Source organism: Peromyscus eremicus, chromosome 1 (genome assembly GCF_949786415.1).
Source record: "Peromyscus eremicus chromosome 1, PerEre_H2_v1, whole genome shotgun sequence".
Taxonomy (NCBI): domain Eukaryota; kingdom Metazoa; phylum Chordata; class Mammalia; order Rodentia; family Cricetidae; genus Peromyscus; species Peromyscus eremicus.
This window is the reverse complement of record NC_081416.1, coordinates 70,616,595-70,639,457: the sequence shown is the minus strand read 5'-3', so window position 1 is coordinate 70,639,457 and position 22,863 is coordinate 70,616,595. Positions and strand designations below refer to the sequence as shown.

Sequence of the window (22,863 nt, the reverse complement as noted above, 5' to 3'; positions counted from 1 at the left end):
GACTCAACAAGGTAGAGAAAGGCCCATGAAATCTGGCAAGCTGCAGACAGGGCTGAGGAGGAACCCTGATACCCACTTCCACCACTGGTCACTTACCAGTGGGTTCCTTCCTTAACTTCCTGTGGCTCTGAACATCCTTAGGCAGTGGTAGACTCTGGGGCTTAACTAATTCTCCATTGAGACAAACTAAGTTCACTTTCTCACCTGGGCATGAGTACCGGCTTCTTATCCGCTCATTTCCTTTCAGCCACTCTGCCCACCTGCTCACACTCAAAGGAGTGATGCTGAGACTCAATTACAGATGGATTACATCATAGGACACGGGCTCTAAAGGATGTCACACCTTCGCACAGAGGCTATGACGAGAGCAGGGAACCACTCCCAAAGACAGGTCTTTTAGAAGGAAAGTTGAGAGGGTGGAGGACATATGAAGGACACAGCTCACTCAACAAGGCTCAAGGAGCTCAAAGAGGCAGGGACCCTTAAAAGGAGAATTACGTGCCAAGCTGACTGGCCAACATTACACCCAGGACCGCTGGGTAAAACATCTCTATCTACACACTTTCCTATCTATGTATGTACTGAACCCAGATCTCTGCATGCCAGACAAGCTCTACCACTGAGCTACAACCCTATGAAGAGTCTCTTATTTGGTAGAAAACCTGCATTCCCACTAAAGGAAGACACAGCAAGAGTTGAGGATTTTTGGGGAGCATTCTCTCTCTCTCTCCCTCTCTCCCTCTCTCCCCTGAGTGTGTGTGTGTGTGTGTGTGTGTGTGTGTGTGTGTTTTGACATGCATGTAGGTGCACATGGGAAGATGCTCACACACGTGTGTGTGTACATGCAGAGGCCAAGTCTAGTGACTTTCTTGATTGCTCTTCACTTTGTTTACTGAGTTATGGTCTCTTGCGCAGCCAGAGCTCACCAGTTTGGCTATTCTAACTATCTAGCTTGCCCCAGGGATCCCCTGTCTCTTATTCCTGAGCATTAGGGTTATTGGAGACTCAGCTGAAATAGCCCAGCATTTACACGGAGGCTGGATGTGGACTCTGGTCCCCATGCTTGTGTGGCCGTGTTTTATCCACAGAACCATCTCTGTCCCTTTTCTTGACTCTGAACAGATGCTCTGTGATTCTGTTCTCTCCCTTTGGCATGGCACCCCCTGACCTACTAAGAGCTAGCCTGTATTCATCCCTAGCGAGGGACCCTCTCCTTGCCTTTTTTTTTTCGCCTGTCTCTGTGTCTACCTGTTGCATTTCTTTATTGGCACTGGTTGTCAACTACAGTATTTTTATTCTCCCTAACAATTAATTGCAGGTCTCTTCCACCAGAAACCATGCTCAGTGGTCAGGGATATCTTTGCTGTTTGTGGCAGTAGTTCTTTTCTTGGCACACACTCAATAAGTCAGGCTAAAAGAGTAAAGGAAATGATGGTGATCATGTTCAGAGTCAGAACAGGAGGTATTGGTTCTATAATCAGGAAGTTTCTACTTCTGAAACATGGATCTGCCATGTCTTCCCTTCTGCCTGACAGATCTCTCAGAAGCTCATGGACAATGTTTTTCCGCCTTACACCTCGGGCTCTTGTTATTTCTACTTCTATCCCGATGGTACTTACCCTACAACCATGCACTAGAGGACATAGAGGGAGCCACATTTTGAGTTCTGTCCCATTGAACAATCAAGCTAGTGTTCTGGAGTAAACACTCCCATGTAGCCACCATGCAAGGTTAAAACCGTGGATGCTGCTCGTCACTTATGGGGTGAAAGGGATACCCCAAGCCTAATAAGTGTTCATTCATTCACCGCTCAAATTAACGTCTTCTAAGTAATGGACAGCATACGAAATTCTAACCCAAATGTGCTTTTTAAAAAAAACTCTTTCTAGCTCCCTGTTTGTGGGATTCTGCTTAATGCCTCTGTTTACATTATGCCAACTTCTCCTGAAATGAAACTTGTCGGATCATATAAGCCTCAGACAAATCAAGGCAAATTCAGCACTTCTGATGAGCATGGAAGGATGCTCATAGAGAGCCGTGTGTGGAATATGGAAGGCATCTGCCCAGAGCACACACTGGGAAATTATTTATAGGAGGAAGTGAAGGGGATGAGATGCATTTCCCATTAGCTCGTCCAAACTGTCTGCTTGATTACAGGGCTTGAAATTCAGAGCCCGTTAAGTAAAGCATTCTCATCTAGGCTTATAGTGCCCCAGGGCCTTTTTACCTCCCACTGTATAGAACCCCTGTGTTTTCCTACATTGCCCACCAGGCACTAAACAGTGTAAGGAATGGTCAGGACTCCTTTAAGAAGTGCTCTCTGATAGGAGCATTTAAGCGATATTTAAGACACAGATCCTACATAGAACTAGAACAAATGGCCCCCTCTTTCATCCATAAAGATCACTAGCATTCTGCTTGGTCTCTGGAAAATTATGGGGACTTGGTCCATGTCTATTGAATTGATGGATGGATGGATGATGGATGAATGGATGGATGGATGGACAGATGAAAGAATATATGGGTGTTCATAAGCAGCTACTGAGTACAAATGTCCGTGCAATACTGCGTGAAACCTTATGGACAATGGCTGTAATATCTAGGACAACTGGTAGAAATCCTACAGAGGGAAGCACTTGGTAACTAGGGGCCTAGAACAAGGATCCCACACATCAGTCCCTAGCTTCTCAGAAGCTTCCATTGCAACCGGAGTTTTGATAGTTGCTCCAAACTATCCCAGGGAAGAGGCCAGGAGAAGCCAAGAAGACCAGGCTGAAAAACCCCATTTTCAGGGGTCTCTTGGGGAGTTGGAAAGAGAAGATGCTGATTTAGTCCTGAATAAGAAGTTTCTATATGAGTGCCCTGTGCTGACCATCTGTGCCACTGGCCCTGCAGTGAGTAAGTTTCTGAAACTCCAGTCATTGAAACGCAAGCAACACACTGCAAGGAGCAGGGATTTCTTACTGAAGCGGTGTATGCACATTCACAGATACCTGTCCGGATGTCATGGTTAACACCTTCCACAGAGATGATAGCATTTGGAATCCCTTTTCCATGCACATCTCTCACTAGGCCTTTGATGCCCCGATGAACCTGCAGCAAATGTGAGACACAGTGAGTCACCAGCTGGCTCTGGACAGCAGCAGCACAAGGAAGTAGGCAGTGCAGGTGACATCAGCTCAGCCCTCACTGGGAGTATTCAAAGCACCACGTCTAGTTCAATACGCACCTGCTTCTGCATGGACTTGGTGGAATGTTTGGCGGCCCATGAGCCAGAAAGTTTCTCATTGGAATTAAAATCCTCCAGAGTTGAACACATATTAGGGTCTGAGAGTTTTATTAAAATATACCCACTAGGGCTAGGGTGGTAGTACAGATGTAGAATGCCTATCTAACATGCATGAGGTCCCGGGTTCCAGCCCTAAGCACTGGAAAAAATTCAGCAAAAGTTTTCCGGAAACTAGAATTTAATTTTACTTTTAATTAATTTATTTTATTTTGAGACAAGGTCTCATCACGTAGCCCCAGCTGGCCCGGAATTTGCTATAAAGACTCAACTGGCCTTGAACTCAAGACATTATTCTACTTCTGCCTCCCAAGTGCTGGGATTAAAGGCTTGCACCACCGGCTTGAAATATAATTTTTATCAGGCATGTTTATTTTGGACTTTCCTGAGTTCCATGGACTTAATAACATAGGAGTTAGAGACAAAGGTACCAGAGGCCATCAAAAAATGACTGCTTCGGAAGCCGGGAGGTGGTGGATGCCTTCAATCCCAGCACTCAGGAGGTGGAGACAGGCAGATCTCTGTGAGTTCAAGGCCAGCCTGGTCTACAGAGTGAATTCTAGGACAGTCAGGGCTGTTACACAGAGAAACCCTGCCTCAACAAACCAAAAAAAAAAAAAAAAAAGAAAGAAAGAAAGAAAAGAAAAAAGGAAGGAAGGAAGGAAGGAAGGAAGGAAGGAAGGAAGGAAGGAAGGTTGCTTTGTATAGAGGCCATCAACTAACTAACCGTACCATACAACACACACCAGCCAGAACCTGTGCCTCAGTCTCCCTGTCTATGGGATAATGCAACAATCCATGATAGCTCAGCAACTTCCCAAAGATAGTCTGGACAGGGGAACTTTGGCTAACTCAGACCACAGCTTCAAAATCGTTGTTTCCACAGTCAAGCCTTCCCTCCTTTCCTTATACAAAGGAAAATAAGCCTTTCCCATGAGCTCCCACTGCTGAAGCAGAAGGTGGACTCACAGCTTCCTGAGAGGAAGAAACTAGCTCCTACCCTCTGTGCCAGGAATCCTCCTAGGACCCTTGCAGGGCAGACTCAGCTGTAAGATCCAGATGCCAGCCACAGTCATCTATGCAGAGCTGCAGCCCCAGCACTGGGAAGCTGGTGCCCAATGCCAGCCACAGTCATCTATGCAGAGGTGCGGCCCCAGCACCGGGATGCTGGTACCCGAGCATTGGCAACAGGCACCATCCTCCCATGACCGTGATTCTCACATCCACATTCCGTTTCTTAGCTCGTTCCTCTCCTCCCAGCCACATGCCCAACATACCTGTTCCATGAACACAATCAGCGACTCCCGGTTATTCTCCCATTCCTCGGGCAGCTCACTCTCATGCGGGTATTTATCACAGCCCACGTAGATGGACAGCTCAAAGCAGTTTGTGTGGAGGTAGCTGAAATCATTCAGACCTGCCAAGACAACCAGGCATTTCAACTGACTTGGGCTTCAAGTCACATGGGGAGATGGCAAGCATGTCCAAGACCATTTAGAGGTCTTCAACTGAACACAGGAAAGCAAATGTGCCTGGAAAGCCATCATCAATTACCACAATAGATTAAATGTTTAATTCGCTGTCTTTGGCAGCTATACGGGTCCCAGATGAGAGCTTGAACAGTTCCCTGTTTCAATTCATTAAGACAGCTATCTGAGCCACAACCTCTGTCCTGTCTGTGTGGTCTTCTCTGTGTATCTGTCTTCATGTTCTTCTTCTGGGCATGTCCATAAGCTGTGTCCTATCGGTCACTGCGTCCTTCCCACAAGCTCAGCTGTAACTCAGTCTCACAAATAAGACAAGTGAGGCTGTGATCAGTGAAACTCGGATCCAGGATTCATGTGTCTACAAAGGACCATGGTCTGGGTTGGAGTCATTGCTCTTGTCTCCAACAGTGAGGTTGTTTGGTGGCAGTCTGGTTATCCCACCCAACCAGTAAGCCCCGAATCAGCAGACCTGCATTCTGATGTGCAGATGGGAAGCAGCCAGCCTGGAGTATGGTGGTCCCCATATGAGCTTCCTGGGGCTACTGTTACACATGGCCACATCCTGGCTTAAAGCAGATACTCGTTCCTATGGGCTGAGAGGCCAGAAGTCCTCAGGTTTGTGTGCTCCCTGCAGAGCCTTGTGGGAGCACCCTCCCTGCCTGCCTGACTTTTGCTAGCCTGGGCATTTCTTATGTCAATAGCTTGACTCTACAGTCTTCTGTATTTGCTTTTTCCTCTTTGGATCCATTTAAAGACTCTACTCACTGACTCAGGGCACATCCAATAACAGAGAAGGAACATCTCCAGGCCCTTAATTACATCTTCTAAGACTGTCTTCTTCGTAAAGTAACAGTTACAGGTGCAAAGAAGGTACAAAACAGACATGTTGCTTTGGGGAATCTTTCTCAAGTCACTACACTACTCAGTATTTGTGAAATGAAAAAATTATTATATCATGAGGGTCATATGGCATAAAGTAGCCCAACTCTTAGGGTGGGTGGGATGCTGGGGATTGGAGTCTAGGCATTACCATGCTCAGCACTGAGCCCTCTCTCTACGGCTGAGCTCCCCACTCCCCCACCCTTTTCAACCTCTCCACCTCTGAACAGGAGGGGTCTAGCAAGCTGTGCTCTACATCAGTAGGGAAAGCAATCCCCTAGGGGAGAAGATCCTCTAAGGAGGCCTCCCTGCTCTCTGAGGGTCAGTTGAAGAAGGTGGAAGCTGAGACACAAGCCTCTGTGTGGACAGAGGAAAGTGTTCTCCAAGGGCTTCCCAGCTCAGTCCTCACATGGCCTTTCTCCTGTCCCACCCTCTGTGAAGGCTCTTTTGCTTTAAAGTCAGACTTTGGGATATTAATCCACTGCCCTGCCCTGAGAACAGAACCAAATCTTTGGCAACTTGGCTCTCTCCACTTGATTCCAGACTCCAGAGCCTTGAATTTCAGCAATTGTGACCTCTCAGATAAAGCAAGGAAGAGCAAACCAGGAACGAAAAGGGACACGATGGGATTGTATTCAGGGAATCCTTTACAAGAACAGGGCAACTCCAGGTCGATTCATCTATCAACCTACAGCGAGGGATTATTGAGGGCATCTGGGGCCTATGGCAACAGAGCCACCACTTAGCCCAGGTCTTGACTCTTAGGAGGGATGGGCTTCCTTTAAACATAAAGGTGTCATTAGCCTCACATTCTTAGGCCCTGCTAGTACTGAAATAATTGTGATAATTAAAATTCTTGAGTGAATCTTTTTTTTCAAGAAGCATCTTTGAAGCACTAGAAGCTTCAGACATGCTGGCAAAATGATGAGAAATTTCAGCCTGGAGCAGCTTGGGCCCATCCATCTCTGTTGCTGACATCCTGCCCTTCAGGCGAGGCCTTGCTCAGAGTGTTCCACACAGTAGGGCTTTGACTGTGAAAGATGAGTTCCCCTGTCCAAAGCACCTGTGGACCAGGATCTGCTGCACAGACTGATAGTTCTTCTAAATCTTCAGTCCTAGCAAGAGACATCCTTTGCAACCCTTTCTGTGACTGAAATTATTCCTGTGGCCCATGGCACCCACCCTCTTTGTGACTGACAATGTATGTAGGTCTGAAGCCAAGTCACTTTGGAGTTCAAAAGCACAGGCTGCCCATGCTGGACACTTTGCAATGCACCAAGCCTTGCACCTAATTGCACCCCCACCCCCCACACTCACTGATGCCTGCCGTGCAGGATAATAAGTGAGAAAGAACAGAGGAGTGAGACTGAGGGGAGGGGAGGAAATCAGAGATCAGATTTCTTTAATCTGCAGAGTCTATCACAGAAGAACGATGGGAAAGACTCAAGCCAGCATGTAGCTTTGCCACACAGTCCCAGAAATAAGGGCAAGCAGAACTGGGTAAATGAAAACATCCAATACTGCCTACACCAGCATGCAGCAGCCTGCTTTCCATGATATCACTATTGACCAGACACTCAAACTCAACAGTGACTGTTCACAACTTAGTCACAGTAGAAAAAAAAAAATAACAATTTTACTCAGAGATTCTTATAGGTATGTCTTTAGGGCTAAACTTGAACTTTAAAAAAAAAATGCTTTCTTAACAACAGGAAATGTCCCCGATAAATGCAAACCAGTGCTTCTTTTGTCATGTGTATAGTGCAAAGTCATTGCAGAGAAAGGGGAATTGTCTCCACTTGGATTGTTGCCAAGACAAAAATGTCATCCTTTCTGATACGTTTTGGAATGACTGTGGAAAAAAAAATTCTGTTTTTGTTTTCTTTTTCAGGAGAGAATTATACTTGAAAAGTCTATGGAGACAGAATTCATAGTAAAGTAAAAACCTATTGAAATTAACTAGTGTGTGGAATGGAGAACAGGAAGACTCAAGAAATTTAGTTTTCTTTGAAGTTGCTGTGGTAAAATATTCTGACAAAAAGCAACTGGGAGGGTATTATCTGGCTTACAATTCCAAGTCACAGTCCAACGGAGCAAGGAGCTTGGAGTGATTAGTCATTTCCACAGTCAAAAACAGATAGAATAAATTCATACCCATGCATAGCTACTTGCTTGGCTATGCTCAGCTCAAATTTATTTAGTTCACAGACATCTACCTAGGGGATGGTGCTGCCCACAGTGGGCTGGGCCTTACCACATCCGTTAACAATCCATCCCCTAAACATGCCCACAGGCCAACCCAATATAAACAATCCCTCACAGTAACCCAGGGCAGTGCTCTCCACCCAGGTGATTCTGAGTTGTTTCAAGTTGACAATTGGAGCTAACCATTACACAAGGATTTTGTGCTAAGCATGCCTGATAAAGCCGATGGAACCATAGGCTGAGTGTTTCTATCAGCCAGACATGAATTACATCCACATCCACTATCTGTGTGATCCTACCATATCCTAGAGGGAAATATCACCACCACATTTTCATGCCCCATTTTCTAGTAGACAAGTGTAGGGATTCAGAGAAAAACTATCCAGGGTCATACATTGTCTGAATGATAAAGCCAGATTTGAATTATTGGACATGAAGGATTTTCGTATCCGTTATTGTCTTGACAGTCCTCACAATATTAAGAAAAAGTGATTTGCATTATGCTGGGTCTTCGACCCTTGCAGATGACCTTAGGGAACATGCTATTCTCATCCCTTGCAGATGACCTTAGGGAACATGCTCTTCTCATCCCTTGCAGATGACCTTAGGGAACATGCTCTTCTCATCCCTTGCAGATGACCTTAGGGAACATGCTATTCTCATCCCTTGCAAATCTTGACATATGAACCACAAGACCCACAACCTAAAAGACACACCCTTGGTCATGTCTCTCAAGGATTAATTAAGGTTAATTAAGGTGAGAAGACCCAAGTATGGATAGATCACCATGTCATAGGCTGGGTTATTAGACTGAACAAGAAGGGAAAAGATAACTGAATATCAGTATCCATCTCTCTCTACTTCCTGACTATGCAGGCAATGTAACCATGCCTCACATTCCAGCCATAATGGACTGCACCCTCACCTGTGAGTCAATATACTCTCTACCACACACACACACATACACACCACCACACACACATACATACATACACACACACCACATACACACATACACACACCACACACACACCGCACATACACATACACATATCACCACACAGACACATCACACACACACATACACACACATACAACCACACAGACACAAACACACACACCACACATACCCACCACACACACATACACACACCACACACACATACAAACACACCACACACACATACACACACACCACACACACATACACATACATACCATACACACACCATACACATACACACACATACCACACAAACACACACCACACCACAGATACACACCACACACACACACACATACAAACACACACACACACACACATGCTTGTCTCAGGTATTTGTCACACAGCAGGAAAAGTAACTAAAGCACCACCCATGGTCGCTGGGGACATGATGCTAGAGTGGCAGATCGTAGACTTACTTCCAGCCACTGTGTGCCAGGAAGCCCCATTGACAGTACCATCCTCCTTCTGAAAGTCTTCGGTGTGGCACACTCGCCTCCTGGCATCTGTCATGAGGCGGTGAGTGGAGGCATAGGAGTACGCCAGCCAGCGGAACACGTGGTCATCAGGGGTTGGGGTGTGCTCCTGGGTCTTCCACAGGGACCGCACCATGTCATAGGGTATGCCACCACTAGCTCACCCCCCTGTAGGTTGCCTCCCAGCACAAAGGGGATCTTCTCCATCCAGGCAATGACAGCTCTGGTCTCCATGGCCACCTGGGAGTATATAAATTTAACAAAAAGAAGGAAATTGCTTCACCGCCCTAGCTTTCAAAAAAGGGAAATGTTTTTTTTTTGTTTGTTTGTTTTTTTTAAATCAGGAATTTTATGGAATAATCATAGCAATAATCAGAATCTCAAATTGTGTCCTGGAAAAACTGGACTTTTTAGAAGCAGTGGCTAAAAAGGGGAGGGTCAGGGAAATGTCCAGTTTCCACAGCACGATATTCTAGTAAATACTGAAGAGGGGTTAAAGAAATATCATTCTGTAATTCCAGTGAACTCCTGGGTCAGGAGTGTTCACCCACAACTACAGACAGCATGAGAAAGATACAAAATCAGTAGTCTGTCTCCAGATGAAGGCACACACCCCAAACCCACAAACCTGAATCTCACCAGGCCTCTGGCCGAGGCATCGACTGACTTTTCCTGCAAAGGGCCAGATGGCGACTATTTTGGGCTTTGTGGGCCAGGCAGGCTCTGTCACAGCTACCCAACTAGGTTCCTATAGCAAAGAAACACCAGGGACAAAATGCAAACGTGTGCCAATCAAGGCCATTTGGGAAAGCAGGCCTGTGTGGGCCGGACCTCTGCTCCGTTTAATCTAAGTCAGTCTTAAAATCACTCTCAATTTCCATAAAACGGAGAAGGATGTGTTTGGGACATCATAGGAACACAGCCCTGGCTCCCAGAAGCAGCAAACACAGCTGTCCATGCACCAAGGGTGACATGAGGTGACGAGCAAAGCTAGGAAGAAGAGAAAGTCATGGAGGGCAGCCTGTTAAAAGAGGTAAAAGGGTCAGGCAGCAGTGGCGCACGCCTTTAATCCCAGCACTCAGGAGGCAGAGCCAGGCCGATCTCCGTTAGTTTGAGGCCAGCCTGGTCTACAGAGCGAGATCCACAACAGGCACCAAAACTACACAGAGAAACCCTGTCTTGAAAAAAAAAAAAAAGATATAAAAGGACTTAAACACAACAGAAAGGAATGGGCTTCATTTGATCAGGATTTAAGCAAACAGGGGAGGGGGTAAAGTAGAATGGAGAAGTGAATGGGCAGAGTTCACTGATTGGTATAAGAAATGAAATGGGAACTCTGACCGGATACCTTGCAATATCAAGAAAAAAAAACTTATTTGGGGCTAAGGAGGACTCCGTGGGTAAAACTACTTGCCTCACAAGCCAGATGACTGGAGCTCAATTCTCAGAACTCACTTAAAATTCAGATGTGGTAACACACATCTGTAATCAGCCTTCAGAGAGATGAGAGGCAGGGACAAGAGACTTACTGGGAAGCTCACTGGCCAGTTAGCCTGGGTATGTCAGGGTGGTGCAGAGAGCGAGAAAGATCTGGTCTGAACGAAGTGGAAGGAAAGAACCGACTCCTGAAAGTTTCATCCCATCCCCCTAGGTGTGCCACAGCACACACACACCCATACTTACATACGTACTAGAGCTCATACACAGAAAAAGTTAAAATTGGAAAAGAAATGACTTATTTTAATGTAATAATGGTAATATCTGAAGATCTCAAGGACAGCTCCCTGTAGTTTAGAAATGCCTGTTGAAATGTTTACAAATGAAATGACATGATGATGTGATGTCTGCTTTAGTAAGAGGCAGGAGGAACGCCCGGGTGGAGGAAGCATGAGTCAGCACATGTCAACGCTGACATGCATACTTGTGAGCCCCCACTTCTTCCTTCACTTCTGTACAGTTGAGTTTTTACGGGGGTAAAAGTTATAAAAGAGGAAAATGACAATGTGAAAAGATCAAATTCAAAGGTTGACATGGTTTAATATAGACGTGTGAATCAAGTCAGATTATAATAAATCACTGATTGTCACACGAAGATAATGTCAGCAAGACAAAGTTGATGCCAACAGAGGAACCCTGGGAGTCACACTGCCTGTGCAGAGGGAAACGCTGACTCGGGTACAATGTTCTTGCTGAGCTTCATTAAACTTGATTCTGGTGTTTAAGCACACCACAGGCCCTGAGTCAGGTTAATTATGGAACACGTCTCATTGCACAGAATCAATACCAGTCCGTGCTGTGAACCCACAGTCCCACCCCAGACCCAGGTCTCCGTAGCAGTTGCTATGCACCTAGGTGATTTCAGCCCCTCACACACTCCATTGCTTCCCATCCTAAATGAGATGGCTCTCATTTCCCCTCCGTTTTGCTTTAACTGCCCATGAAGATATAAAATTTACTCTTTAGTTTTACCTGCCTTCCCAATTTTTTTTAACCCAGTTTATGCTCCTAAGATTCATTCATGATTCTGATGAATGCTACTGCTCAGTCTTTTCCACTTTACTCTGAAGAGATTGTTTATCTACGTATGTGATAATGGACTTTAAGTAGTCAGTCTTCCGCTGTAAAGAGCCGTGCGTTTTGAACTCTCTGGTACCACGTTCTGGTACACACATCATCAAAGTGAAATGGCCACATGTCACCAGAACTCCATCTTGTATATATCATCAGAAGTGGCACTGTTTATATACCTAGCAATTAGCAAAAGCCGAAGATAATTTCTTGGGAGTATAATTGACATGAATGAGGATAATGATAGTAACAAATTCATGCATTCTGGGGGTGGTTATTTTGTTTCTTTACAACTCTGTAGTTAGAAAGAAATTCAGTCAAATGACCCTGCAAAGCATTTCCACAATACTTTTGTTTGAAAGGTAGGTAGGACCTCGGACTATTCCTAACTGCTGGAGAAGACAAAAAGCAAAGACAGCCTTGTCTTATTCTCCCAGGCCACATCCTCTGCAGATACCAGCGGGCATCCATTGGCCCTCCTCTGCCCTACAAATGAGAGGTTTTGTTCACTCACTGTGGCATTTTCGGACAGATACCACTCAGGGATGGCAATGTAGTGGTTGGGAACTTTCCTTGGGGCATTCTGCCGGTCCTCTGCCTCCCAGAGTAGCGTGTTCAAATCCGGAAAGTTGTTGTTGATATCGATCCCATCATGGGTCCAGCGTCCCAGGGACCAGCCTCCCAACTCGGAGCCCTAGAGAAGATTCAGAATGTAAAGAGCTCTCAGACTGCAGGAGAATCTGGGATATGTAGTGTGTCTGTATCTCCTGTGTGCATCTCCAAATCTCTGAATGTTCTTGGCCCCAGAAAAGGCATCACAGGAGAATATAGAAAAACCTGCTCCTGACATCTGATAAGCCATAAATACAGCTACCTCGCTCCAAAGATGGACACCCAGAGGCCCATTCATGCTATATGGTCAAGCTCAAAAGCCTTAGATCTCTTCTTATACCTCTCCCTTGCCCCTCCCTCCACTGCTTGGCTGAACCTCTGAAAAAGAAGAAGCCTGGAACTGGAGCATTGCAGGATCATTTACTATCAATGCTATACCAATGTGTTCCGCCTGCTCTGCCCAGAATCTTGGTTGTTTTGTCTGTTTGTTTGTTTGTTTTTATTCTTTGCTCTTCAGCTCTTTAGGGGTGCACCACCCAGTTCCCAAATAAATACAGAGCCTTATTCTTTCTTATGAATTCCCAGCCTTCGCTTGGCTTATTTCTAGCCAGCTTTTCTTAACTTAAATTATCCCAACTACCTTTTGCCTCTGGGCTTTTACCTTTCTCTATTTCTGTATATCTTTCTTTCCTTCTTACTCTGTTGCTGGTTGTGTAGCTGGGTGGCCCCTGATGTCCTCCTCTCCTCCTTTTTCTTGCTCCTCTCTCCTCTCTCATGTTCTTCTTCTTCTTTTTATTCTCTCTGCCTGCCAGCCCCGCCTGTTTCTCTCTCCTGCCTAGCTGTTGGCTGTTCAGCTCTTTATTAGACCAATCAGGTGTTTTAGACAGGCAAAATAACACAGCTTCACACGGAGTTAAACAAATGCAACATAAAAGAATGCAGCACATCTTTGCATCAATAAACAAATATTTCACAGCATAAATGAGTATAACACATCTTAAACTAATATTCCACAACACCTGGCTTTAGAGTTAGCGTTGTGTCCACGGCCGTACCACCCTGAATGTGTCTAATCTTCTCTGATCTCAGAGGCTAGGCGTGGCTGGGCCTGGTTAGTACTTGGATAGAAGTTATTGTTATGATTAATCACGTATTTGTGCCAGAACCAACAAACACAACTAAATGCTATATTTTAAAGCTTGCATTTGACAGGCACCTCTACTTAGACAGTGCTCTATTTTTATCCCAAATATTGTGAAATATCACTAGTGATTCATGACATGATTTAATACAATTATATACTGTGGGAGCCCGTTCTCGGGTTCCTCGTGGCTTTACCCATCAGGTCCTCATAGAGGATGATTAGACCACGGGCCTAAGTGCAGGTGTCTGAGATGGTCTGCACTTGGCTGTGCTGGGGGAGGAGGTCTTTTGCTCCACCCCTTGGCGTCTCTATAAAAACCCTGGGGCAGAGACAGTCGGGGCCCGTTGGAATAGGTTCCAGGCCCTCTCGAGGCTATCCTTTATTTTCTATCTGTTTATCTCCGCGATATTCTCCGCAATAAATCCTTCTATCTAATATTTCCTGCTGCTCGCACTCAAGAAAACTCTGGGGAGCTGTGGGGGTGGTTGGGTAAACGCCCCACAGAATGGCGCCATGAACAGGGACTAAAAGAAAAAAGGGACTAAAGAAAAAAAAGGGGGGACTAAAAAAAAAAGGGGGGACTAAAGACAAATGAACAGGGACTAAAGACAAAGTAATAGGGACTAAAGATAAAGGAAAATAATAGTTTTATTACAGAGTTTTTGGCGAAAGTGCTGAGTTCAGCCCTGCCAGTGGATGAGGCATGCCGGTGTTATGGAAAATATATATTTTATATATATATTATTGAGAGGCAGGGGTTTTATCCTCGAGAGAAAAGGAAAGCGGACTGGAAGGATGTCCGATGCTGCAGCGAAATTCTCTTCTGTCAAAATTTTCTATCTTCTATCCCTTTCTCAATTTCTATCTGTGAAAAATAAGTATAAGGCATAGGGTAGTAATATAGTTTTGGAAAAACTTAGAAGTGTAAGATTGTGTAGGAAAAAATAAGTAAGGCAACTAGACAGAAAAACTCTTCAATTTTCTAACTTGGGGGCTCTGAATGCAAACTGGGGGAAAAAAATCTATCTTTGGGCTATTTGGGTAGTAAAAAAGCTCTTCTTCGAGCTTATGGGGAAGAATAAGTTTCCTATGGAAGCTTTTGACCTGGGGCAGCTGAAATGCTAAGTCCAAGCAGCAGGAGAAAGTAATTTCTCCCTGAGGCAAAAATGGGTGTGTAAGAAGTCAAAGTTTAAAGTTGGGAAGTTTTGGGAAAAGTTAGTCTTTCTCTCTTGGGAAGAAAATAAAAATCTTTCTCTTAAACTAAAAAGCTTTTCTTGGAAAATTTGGGGGGAAATCTTTTAAAAGCCTTAATCTTTCTCTTAAACTTAAAGCCTTTAACTTTCTCAAAAGGACAAAATTAGAATCACCTGAAGATATTAGTTTGAGGACCACCTGTGATTAGCTCTAAGGGAAAACAATAAACCTCTTAAGACAGCAAAACCTCTCTAAGTTCTCTTTCAAGCTTTAAAAATCCTCCCTGCAATGCAGGAGGCAGGGACAAGTTCCTAAAAACCTCTTCTAAGCTCTGTCTCTTCAAGCTAGTAAAAGACAGTGGGTCAGAGTACCCTGAGGGAAACGCTTGGGAGAGTGTGGGTAAAGAGCTACAGAGAGCCCAAAAGGGCCAGAAACTTTACCTGAGAAAAGCAAAAAAGCCAAGCTTTTCAGTTACAGCCCAGCTGAGGCATCAAGGGTTTTGTTTGTGAGTGAGCGTCTTTGAAAAGGTGCTCCTAATCGTCCTAATGCAAAGATCCCCTGAAGCAGTGCAAAATGTTAGCATTGTATCCTCACTTGTGACCAAAAACCCAGAGGCGACTGGCCAGCGTCTCTGAGCTGGGGTGCATTTCAGGGATACTAGGGTTCCTGCAGTTGCAAACTTCCTGGAGCACAGAGCTGAGGCAGGAAGGTGCAGGACCCAGGGGAAGGTTGCTAATGAACAACCAAAGCTAAAGCCAGTGGGAACAGCACAGTTGTCTGCTTTCCTACAAGTCCCGGGTTGGTAGGTCCACTGCTGCAAAAAGACATCTGAAAAAAGCTTTCCTATCAGTAAGGACCTTTCTGGGAAAACAGTAAAGCTGAACTGTGTCTGAAGCAGTTGTGCTGCTGGGGAAAGAGCCCAGCCAGGGCAGAACAGCACTATCCAGGAGTAAAGCTTTCTTTTCTGTCAGAAAGCACCTCTTAGAGAAAAGCTTTGTTTCAACTGACTCCCATGAGATGAGGGAGTGTAGCCCTGAGGGGTGATTGCCTCTGGAATAAGCTCTGTCCTTGAGCACCCAGACAAGCAAATGCAACCCACTGGGGGACTGGGCCAGGTGAAGGTCTGATAAGGCAAAACACCTGTCCTAGTGGGAGTTTAGAGATGGCAAAAACCTCCCTTGTTAGACTTTCAATCTGTACGCTAACCACACAGACCCTGAAAACAGACAAAAAACCCCTACCTTCAGTAGCAGGGAAAGTCACCACTGTAGTGTCGGAAACTGTTTCTGGGGTAGAGGGGATAAACTGAGACCAAACTGGGAACTGTCTGGGAAAAAGACTCCGAAGAAACAGAAGGGACATATTCCTCCCCAGAAAATACATGACCTGTGAAAAGCTGCTAGAATTTGAGGCAGATTCCGGGGGAGAAAAAAAAGCCCCTACTTCCAAGGGCAGCTAGCAGAGGTACAGAGCCGCAGATACTTGAAGCTCTGCATCTGGGGAAGGAAGGAACAAGCAAAATGAGATAAATCAGTGGGAGAAAATCTCTCCGAAAGAGCTATGGAAAAGCTGTAGTGCATGATCTTGTTTTTCACTGACTGGCTAAGACAAACACAAGCCCCGAGGAAAGTTGCTATCAGAAATGCCAGCCTCAATGCCGGCTAACGAGGCAGGTGTGGTTCTGATTTGGGGCCGGTGTCGGATGAAGGAGAAACACCTGTTAAAGCCAGTTGAGGCGAGAATAGAAATCTCCCAATGTCCCATAATTGAAAATGTAAAATGCCTGTTCAAATCTCCCGTTGCAAAAGCAAAAAACTTTGTTCAAACCTCCCGGGCGAGAATTTGTAAGCAAGTCTGGTAAAAAAAAAAAAAGAACTTAAAAGTTGACTCTCAGACCCAAAAAGAACTATGGGAAATGACTGATATAAGGGAAATGATATAAAGGACTGATTTAAGGGACTGATACTATTATGGATTGATATAAGGGAAATGCATTCTGGGAAAGGTAGTTTTTCTGCTAAAGATGGCGACATTGCCCTAAAACACTTTTGTCAGCTCGAAACTACGTTCATGGTAAACTTTAAAATACAGCTTTTAAAAGAATAAGGAGGAAAATCATCTAAAAGTTTTAAGTGTCAGTTCCAATGAAACATTGAAAGGATATGGAACTAGGCACTTCGCGGTTTGGGGGTTGGTAAAATGCCTTATTTACCCTAATAGCTGTGCAAAGTTTTTACGGTAGTTGGATGACAAAAGGCTACCTTTAAGAGCAAACAAGCCACTTTAAAATCCTTAAAGCAAGAGAGCAGTTTATACACTGAACGTTGTCTTAGATATGAAAAAACTTATGTGAAATTAAAAGTTATTTACCTCTTGAACAAAGAACCTGCAATGAGTGATTCCTTTGCAAATCTAATTAAGGGGATAAGAAACAGGCATTCAAAAAAAATGACTGCTTTATAGATGGGAAACAAACTTCAGAAAAGCTGTCTTACAAGAGTTGCTTCACCTGAAAGTTCCTTATAAGAAATCAATGCTAAATATCACAGCTGCTAATAACATCAGGAGTTAAAGCTAATGAAATGAAAATACTAAATCCTGGAAATGCTTTTTCTCAAAGTAAGCTAATGAAGGATATGTTTCATGAAAGAACATTTATGTTCTTGACTCCTTTGAATAGTAACAGTTTTGGTTAAAATACTGGAACTAACAACAATCCAGTCAAAATGTTTCAATAAATTCAAGATGCTATCTACAAAAGAAAGCTGCCATGCTTTGTGGGCCATATTAGAGTTCACTCCAATCTTCCTGGTCCTTTAGCTGAGGGTAATGCGAAATGGAAAGATCCCTGATCGGGATTATGGAAGGGTCCCGATCCTGTGTTAATATGGGGTCGGAGGACATGTTTGTGTTTTTTCACAAGAGGAGAATGAAGCTCGGTGGTTACCGGAGCGTTTCCTAAGGAGCGTGGAACTAAGGAAGGGTCAGCTCCAATGACGTTCCTATAAAGAAACCAGAAGGAAAGTGTCTCGATCAATGTTTCTGAGGTTTTGTCACTGGTTAATGCAAACAGTGAGGAAATAGAGTTCGGAGCTGTGCCGCTTTTGGCTTTACTAGCTCCTTTGGAAAAATACTTTATATCACCTAATAGCTGTGCGGTATTTGGCAAAGACCTTACAGCAGCTAAATACGGTAATTTCACCCTCAGTATGAAATGAAGTTTTTTCGGTAGAGCAAACCAAGAGTACTGCTATAATAGAAATGTTTGTCTGAATTGAAGTACTTAGGGGAACTACTATGAATTTGGGTGAAGGGACAGCCTCTAGTTAAAAACCGTCTACCTCTGACAGTGCATCTCTGCCGGCCCGGAACGGCTGAGAGAACTGGCAACTTTGGAGTGTGGCGTCATCCTGGGAAGGTTACAGTCCCCTAGCAACAACTATCAGAATTCTATAACACTCACTAAATCCCAGTGCTTTATAACAAAGCTGACTATAAACTCTAAAATTTAGAAATGATGTACGTACTTCCTGTCTAGTTAAGAAAATCTGTCTAATAGAGTACTAATAATAATTAAGAGTAAGAAATAGAAAAAGATGAAAATAAGATATGTGAGTTTGTAAAAATTCTCGTTAGATCTGTGTTAAGAAATCTTTAGGTGTTTGCTAAGTTAAATATATGGTAATGGTAGCCCTATATAAGTTTGTAAAATAGATCTATAGAGTTCCTTTAAGAATATATATAAGCTTGCAAGAAGTATCTAAGGTAGTCTTAAGACATGTAGTAATAAGCTTGTAAGAAGTAAAGATGCTAGTTGTAAATGTAAGTTTAAATAAGTACATAAGAAGTAATAAGAAATATATTTGCTAAAGTAGTTCTATAGTTTCCTTAAGGAGTTTAAATAAGTAGATGTTAATGTTATGAGTTTGTAAAAATGTGTAAATGTTGAATATGAATCTAAATGCTTTGCAAGGCAAAAGGTTATATGTGAGTTTGTGAAAAAGTGTAAATGTTAAGTGTGAGTCTATTAATGTATATGCTGAAAAAACCTGAGATACAGAACTTAGTGTCCTAGCAGACTGCAAAACAGGCAGTCTGAGCGGTTTTCAAAAGCTCCAGAAACCGCTAAGAAGCTAAGAATGGCGGACGCGAGAACCAGCACAAGGAATCCGCAGCTGAGATTCATGGAAAATCAACGCAACACAGAAAAACCTGAGCTAACATCAAAAACGGTGCGGTTTAGACTACTACTGTACCTAAAAAGGTCGGTCTGTGAGAACAAAAGTTGCAGAGACGCTTGTTTGAAGTAAAATTGTTAACGACAAAAAGTTTTGGTTGAAAACCATCTCTTCATATTTGGAAGTGAAAGCCTGATACTAGAATTTATTTGTTTGAACTTTTTGAACTTAAAATGAGATAAAACTACAAAAAGATTTTGGTTATGGATTTCTTCATATTTGGAAGGCTCATACCAGAATTTATCATTTGAATTTTGAGACTTAAGAAATGAAATGAATAGTAGAGATTTCATTACAATGGGACAATTTTGAGTTTACTTATAGTAATGACCTAGGAACTGTTTTCTGGAATTGGGTTAAAAATGGAACTGTTTAAATGAAGAAATTTATTATTTCTACCTAGAGTCAAGATGTGTATGCATATATGCTTTATTAATTGGTGATTCATGTATTCTGTGTTAAAAATGCAATTGTTTTGTGGAACTATTTATGTAAAAATGAAATTACTTACAGAACTGGTTTTGTGTTACAAATGGAACTGTTTAAATGGAAAAGTTTGGGTTTTCTAACTAGGCTTGAGATTTTGCTTAAATTATAAAGAAAAGGGGGAGAGTTAATATTCCTTAGTCTAATTTCAAAAGTTGTTTGAGGGATTAATGTCATGTTTTTGTTAGTAAGAAATGCAAATGGGGTATATTAAGAGACTACTTTTAAAGTGTAAAGAGTTTTATTAAGAAACTGCTTTTGGATGTTTTGCTAAGTTTTCAAAGTGTTAATGGTTAGATTGAGAAGACTGCTTTTCAATATGGGTTTGTAGGAATTGTATGAGTTTGGGTTCTTCTAACTAGGTTTGAGATTTTGTTTAAAAAATTATAAAGAAGAGGAGTTATGTGATTGAATTATGTTTGCAGAAATTTATTTACCCTATTGATATTAATGCACCCTGGTTTTGTGGAGTTAAGGAAATATTTAAGTTTGATGTGAATACATCGAAGTTTTTCCTATGTTCTGTTAACAAGAAAATTCAAATGATTGAGTTAAAGTTGTAAGACGGAGAAAATTGTTAACTATATATAGCCCCATATATGCTAATTCAAATGGTTCTGTTAAGAGTTTGCTTTGAGTTGTAAGACTGAGAGAATTGTGGCTATGTATAGTAATGTTTATGTTAACCTGTTAATGGTAATGATGAAGCTAAGGGATTCTTTAAGTTTGTAGTTGCCTTAAGAGTTTTTGGCTTAGAAAGGGCTTGAGGCAGCTAAGACTGCTGTAGTCACCTTGGACCTAATTCAGGGGAGAAATGCCATCTATATCATCCTCTACTCCATACTCGAGGTGTAACAGCTATGGAGATTGCTGTAAGCCATTAATAGTTATTTTTTTTTATATATTAAGAAAGGGGGACCTGTGGGAGCCCGTTCTCGGGTTCCTCGTGGCTTTACCCATCAGGTCCTCATAGAGGATGATTAGACCACGGGCCTAAGTGCAGGTGTCTGAGATGGTCTGCACTTGGCTGTGCTGGGGGAGGAGGTCTTTTGCTCCACCCCTTGGCGTCTCTATAAAAACCCTGGGGCAGAGACAGTCGGGGCCCGTTGGAATAGGTTCCAGGCCCTCTCGAGGCTATCCTTTATTTTCTATCTGTTTATCTCCGCGATATTCTCCGCAATAAATCCTTCTATCTAATATTTCCTGCTGCTCGCACTCAAGAAAACTCTGGGGAGCTGTGGGGGTGGTTGGGTAAACGCCCCACAATATACACATGTATTTTATACACATCTATGGCAGATACAAATTTCATGGGATAACTAGAACACAAAGCATAAGCAATATCTCAGAATAATCAAAACAGTCATTGTTAGGTGACAGGTGAATACATTAGAGATAATAACCAAGGCTAGCACATGCCTCAAAAGTGCTCAGCCACTGGAAGTGCTACTGCCATGAGGTGTACTGTTACACACTGGGTGTGTAACAATGGCATTACTCATGTGGATGCGCTCTAGCTGGTGGACATATTCCTCTCTCAGTGTCCCCATCAGTTTCAGCTCCTGCTTTGCATCCCTTAAAAACCTGAGCAGAAACAATCAGAAAGAAGGCAAAGCAGCTCCTGCAGGCAAAGGCTGCAGACACAGGCTGTCGCCTTCAGCAAAGAAGGCAAAGGAGGCTGGGAGATGGCTTAGTCGGTGAAGTACTTGCTGATCAAGCATGGATTGAGATCCTCGGCACCCAAGTAAAAAGCTAGGTGCAACAATGTGTGCCGGTAACCCCAGCACTAGGGAGGTAGAGATGGGTAAATCCCCAGCACATGATGGCCTGATGGTCTAGCTGAATCAGGAAGTTCCAAGTTCAGCCAGAGACCCTGTTTCAAGAACTAAGGTGGGGAAGCTATTGAGAAAGACACACAATGTCGACCTCAGGGCCTCCCCATGCACATATACACACATGTACATGCACATGCGCACCCACACAGATACATCACCTACACACATATCAAAAACAAAAGAAAGAATAAGCATACGCTGGAGCTGGGATAGCCTGTTGGTTTCAGATGGGGGCTAGAATACACTTACTCCTTCGTAGGCCTTCTCATAGCCATCAGGATTGAGGGAGGGTAGAATGTGGATCCGTGTCTCTTCCACCAGGCGGACGATGCGCGCGTTCTGCGCCAAGTACTCCTGGCAGAGGAACTGCAGCAGCAGCAGCAGCAGCTCACGGCCTAGCACCTCGTTGCCATGGGCCCCTGCGATGTAGTGGAACTCGGGCTCACCTTGACAGAGACAGAGACACAGGCTCCTGCAGGCATCCACATGGGGCCAGCAAAGGTTTGAGATGACACCAACACCTTACGGCTGTATTTCCTTTTCTTCCAAATAAGCCTCCAAAATTATATTGGGACAATAATTTTAATTTAATTTAATTTAAACAACATTTTTTCATTTATTTTACACACTGAGCACAGTTACCCTTTTCTCCTCTCCACAACCCCCACCCCTCACCCCGCCACACCCCACCCCCACTTCCCATCTACTCCTCCTCATTTTAAACTCAAATGCTCAAGCATGTAAGAAAGACACAGACAACAAGCCTGAACAACCAAAGCCACGGGGTGGGGGTGGGGGGCGTTCTTAACTTTGCAAGGACAGACCGAATATCTCAGTACTTATGACTACAAGCTAAACACAAAGTGCCGCCTTCACTTTTCTCCTCTGTGGTGCAGTTTCCCGTGGGGAGATTTCTTACTATGTTTTACAAGGAGCCAAAGATGAATGACTACATGAAGAAAATCGTCTTAAAGGGAGTCAGCAAGAACACAGTTGGGTTAATGGTCTGAGTACTTTTTCTTCCAATACTTAGCTTCTTAATGAGAAGTGCTATGGATTCATGTGTGTCTCTCTAAAATTCATGTTCAAGTCAAGACCCTGTGATAGTATGAAGAGGCGGGGCCTTTAGAAGAGGATGAAGGATTAGCATCCTCTGAGAATGTAGCCTTCCACCCCCTTGTATCATGCAAGGGTAAGTAGAAAACAGGTCATCACCAGCCAGATTCCAGATGTGCTGGCATCTTGACCTTGAACTTCCCACGTTCCACAGTGGTTGGAAATAAATTCCTGGCCAGGAGGTGGTGGTGCACGCCTTTAATCCCAGCACTCGGGAAGCAGAGCCAGGCGGATCTCTGTGAGTTCGAGGCCAGCCTGGGCTACCAAGTGAGTTCCAGGAGAGGCGCAAAGCTACACAGAGAAACCCTGTCTCAAAAAACCAAAAAAAAAAAAA

The 22,863-nt window shown here is 43.7% G+C and overlaps 1 protein-coding gene across 1 annotated transcript in view; it reads right to left on the bottom strand.

The window, feature by feature from the left end:
* Cpxm2 (carboxypeptidase X, M14 family member 2) overlaps positions 1 to 22,863 on the bottom strand; it is a 127,839-nt gene that overhangs the window by 1,811 nt on the left and 103,165 nt on the right. The window contains 6 exon segments of the mRNA XM_059250552.1: positions 2,994 to 3,093; positions 4,564 to 4,703; positions 9,280 to 9,483; positions 9,486 to 9,576; positions 12,419 to 12,598; positions 21,663 to 21,859. Coding sequence (XP_059106535.1) covers positions 2,994 to 3,093; positions 4,564 to 4,703; positions 9,280 to 9,483; positions 9,486 to 9,576; positions 12,419 to 12,598; positions 21,663 to 21,859 — 912 coding nt within the window.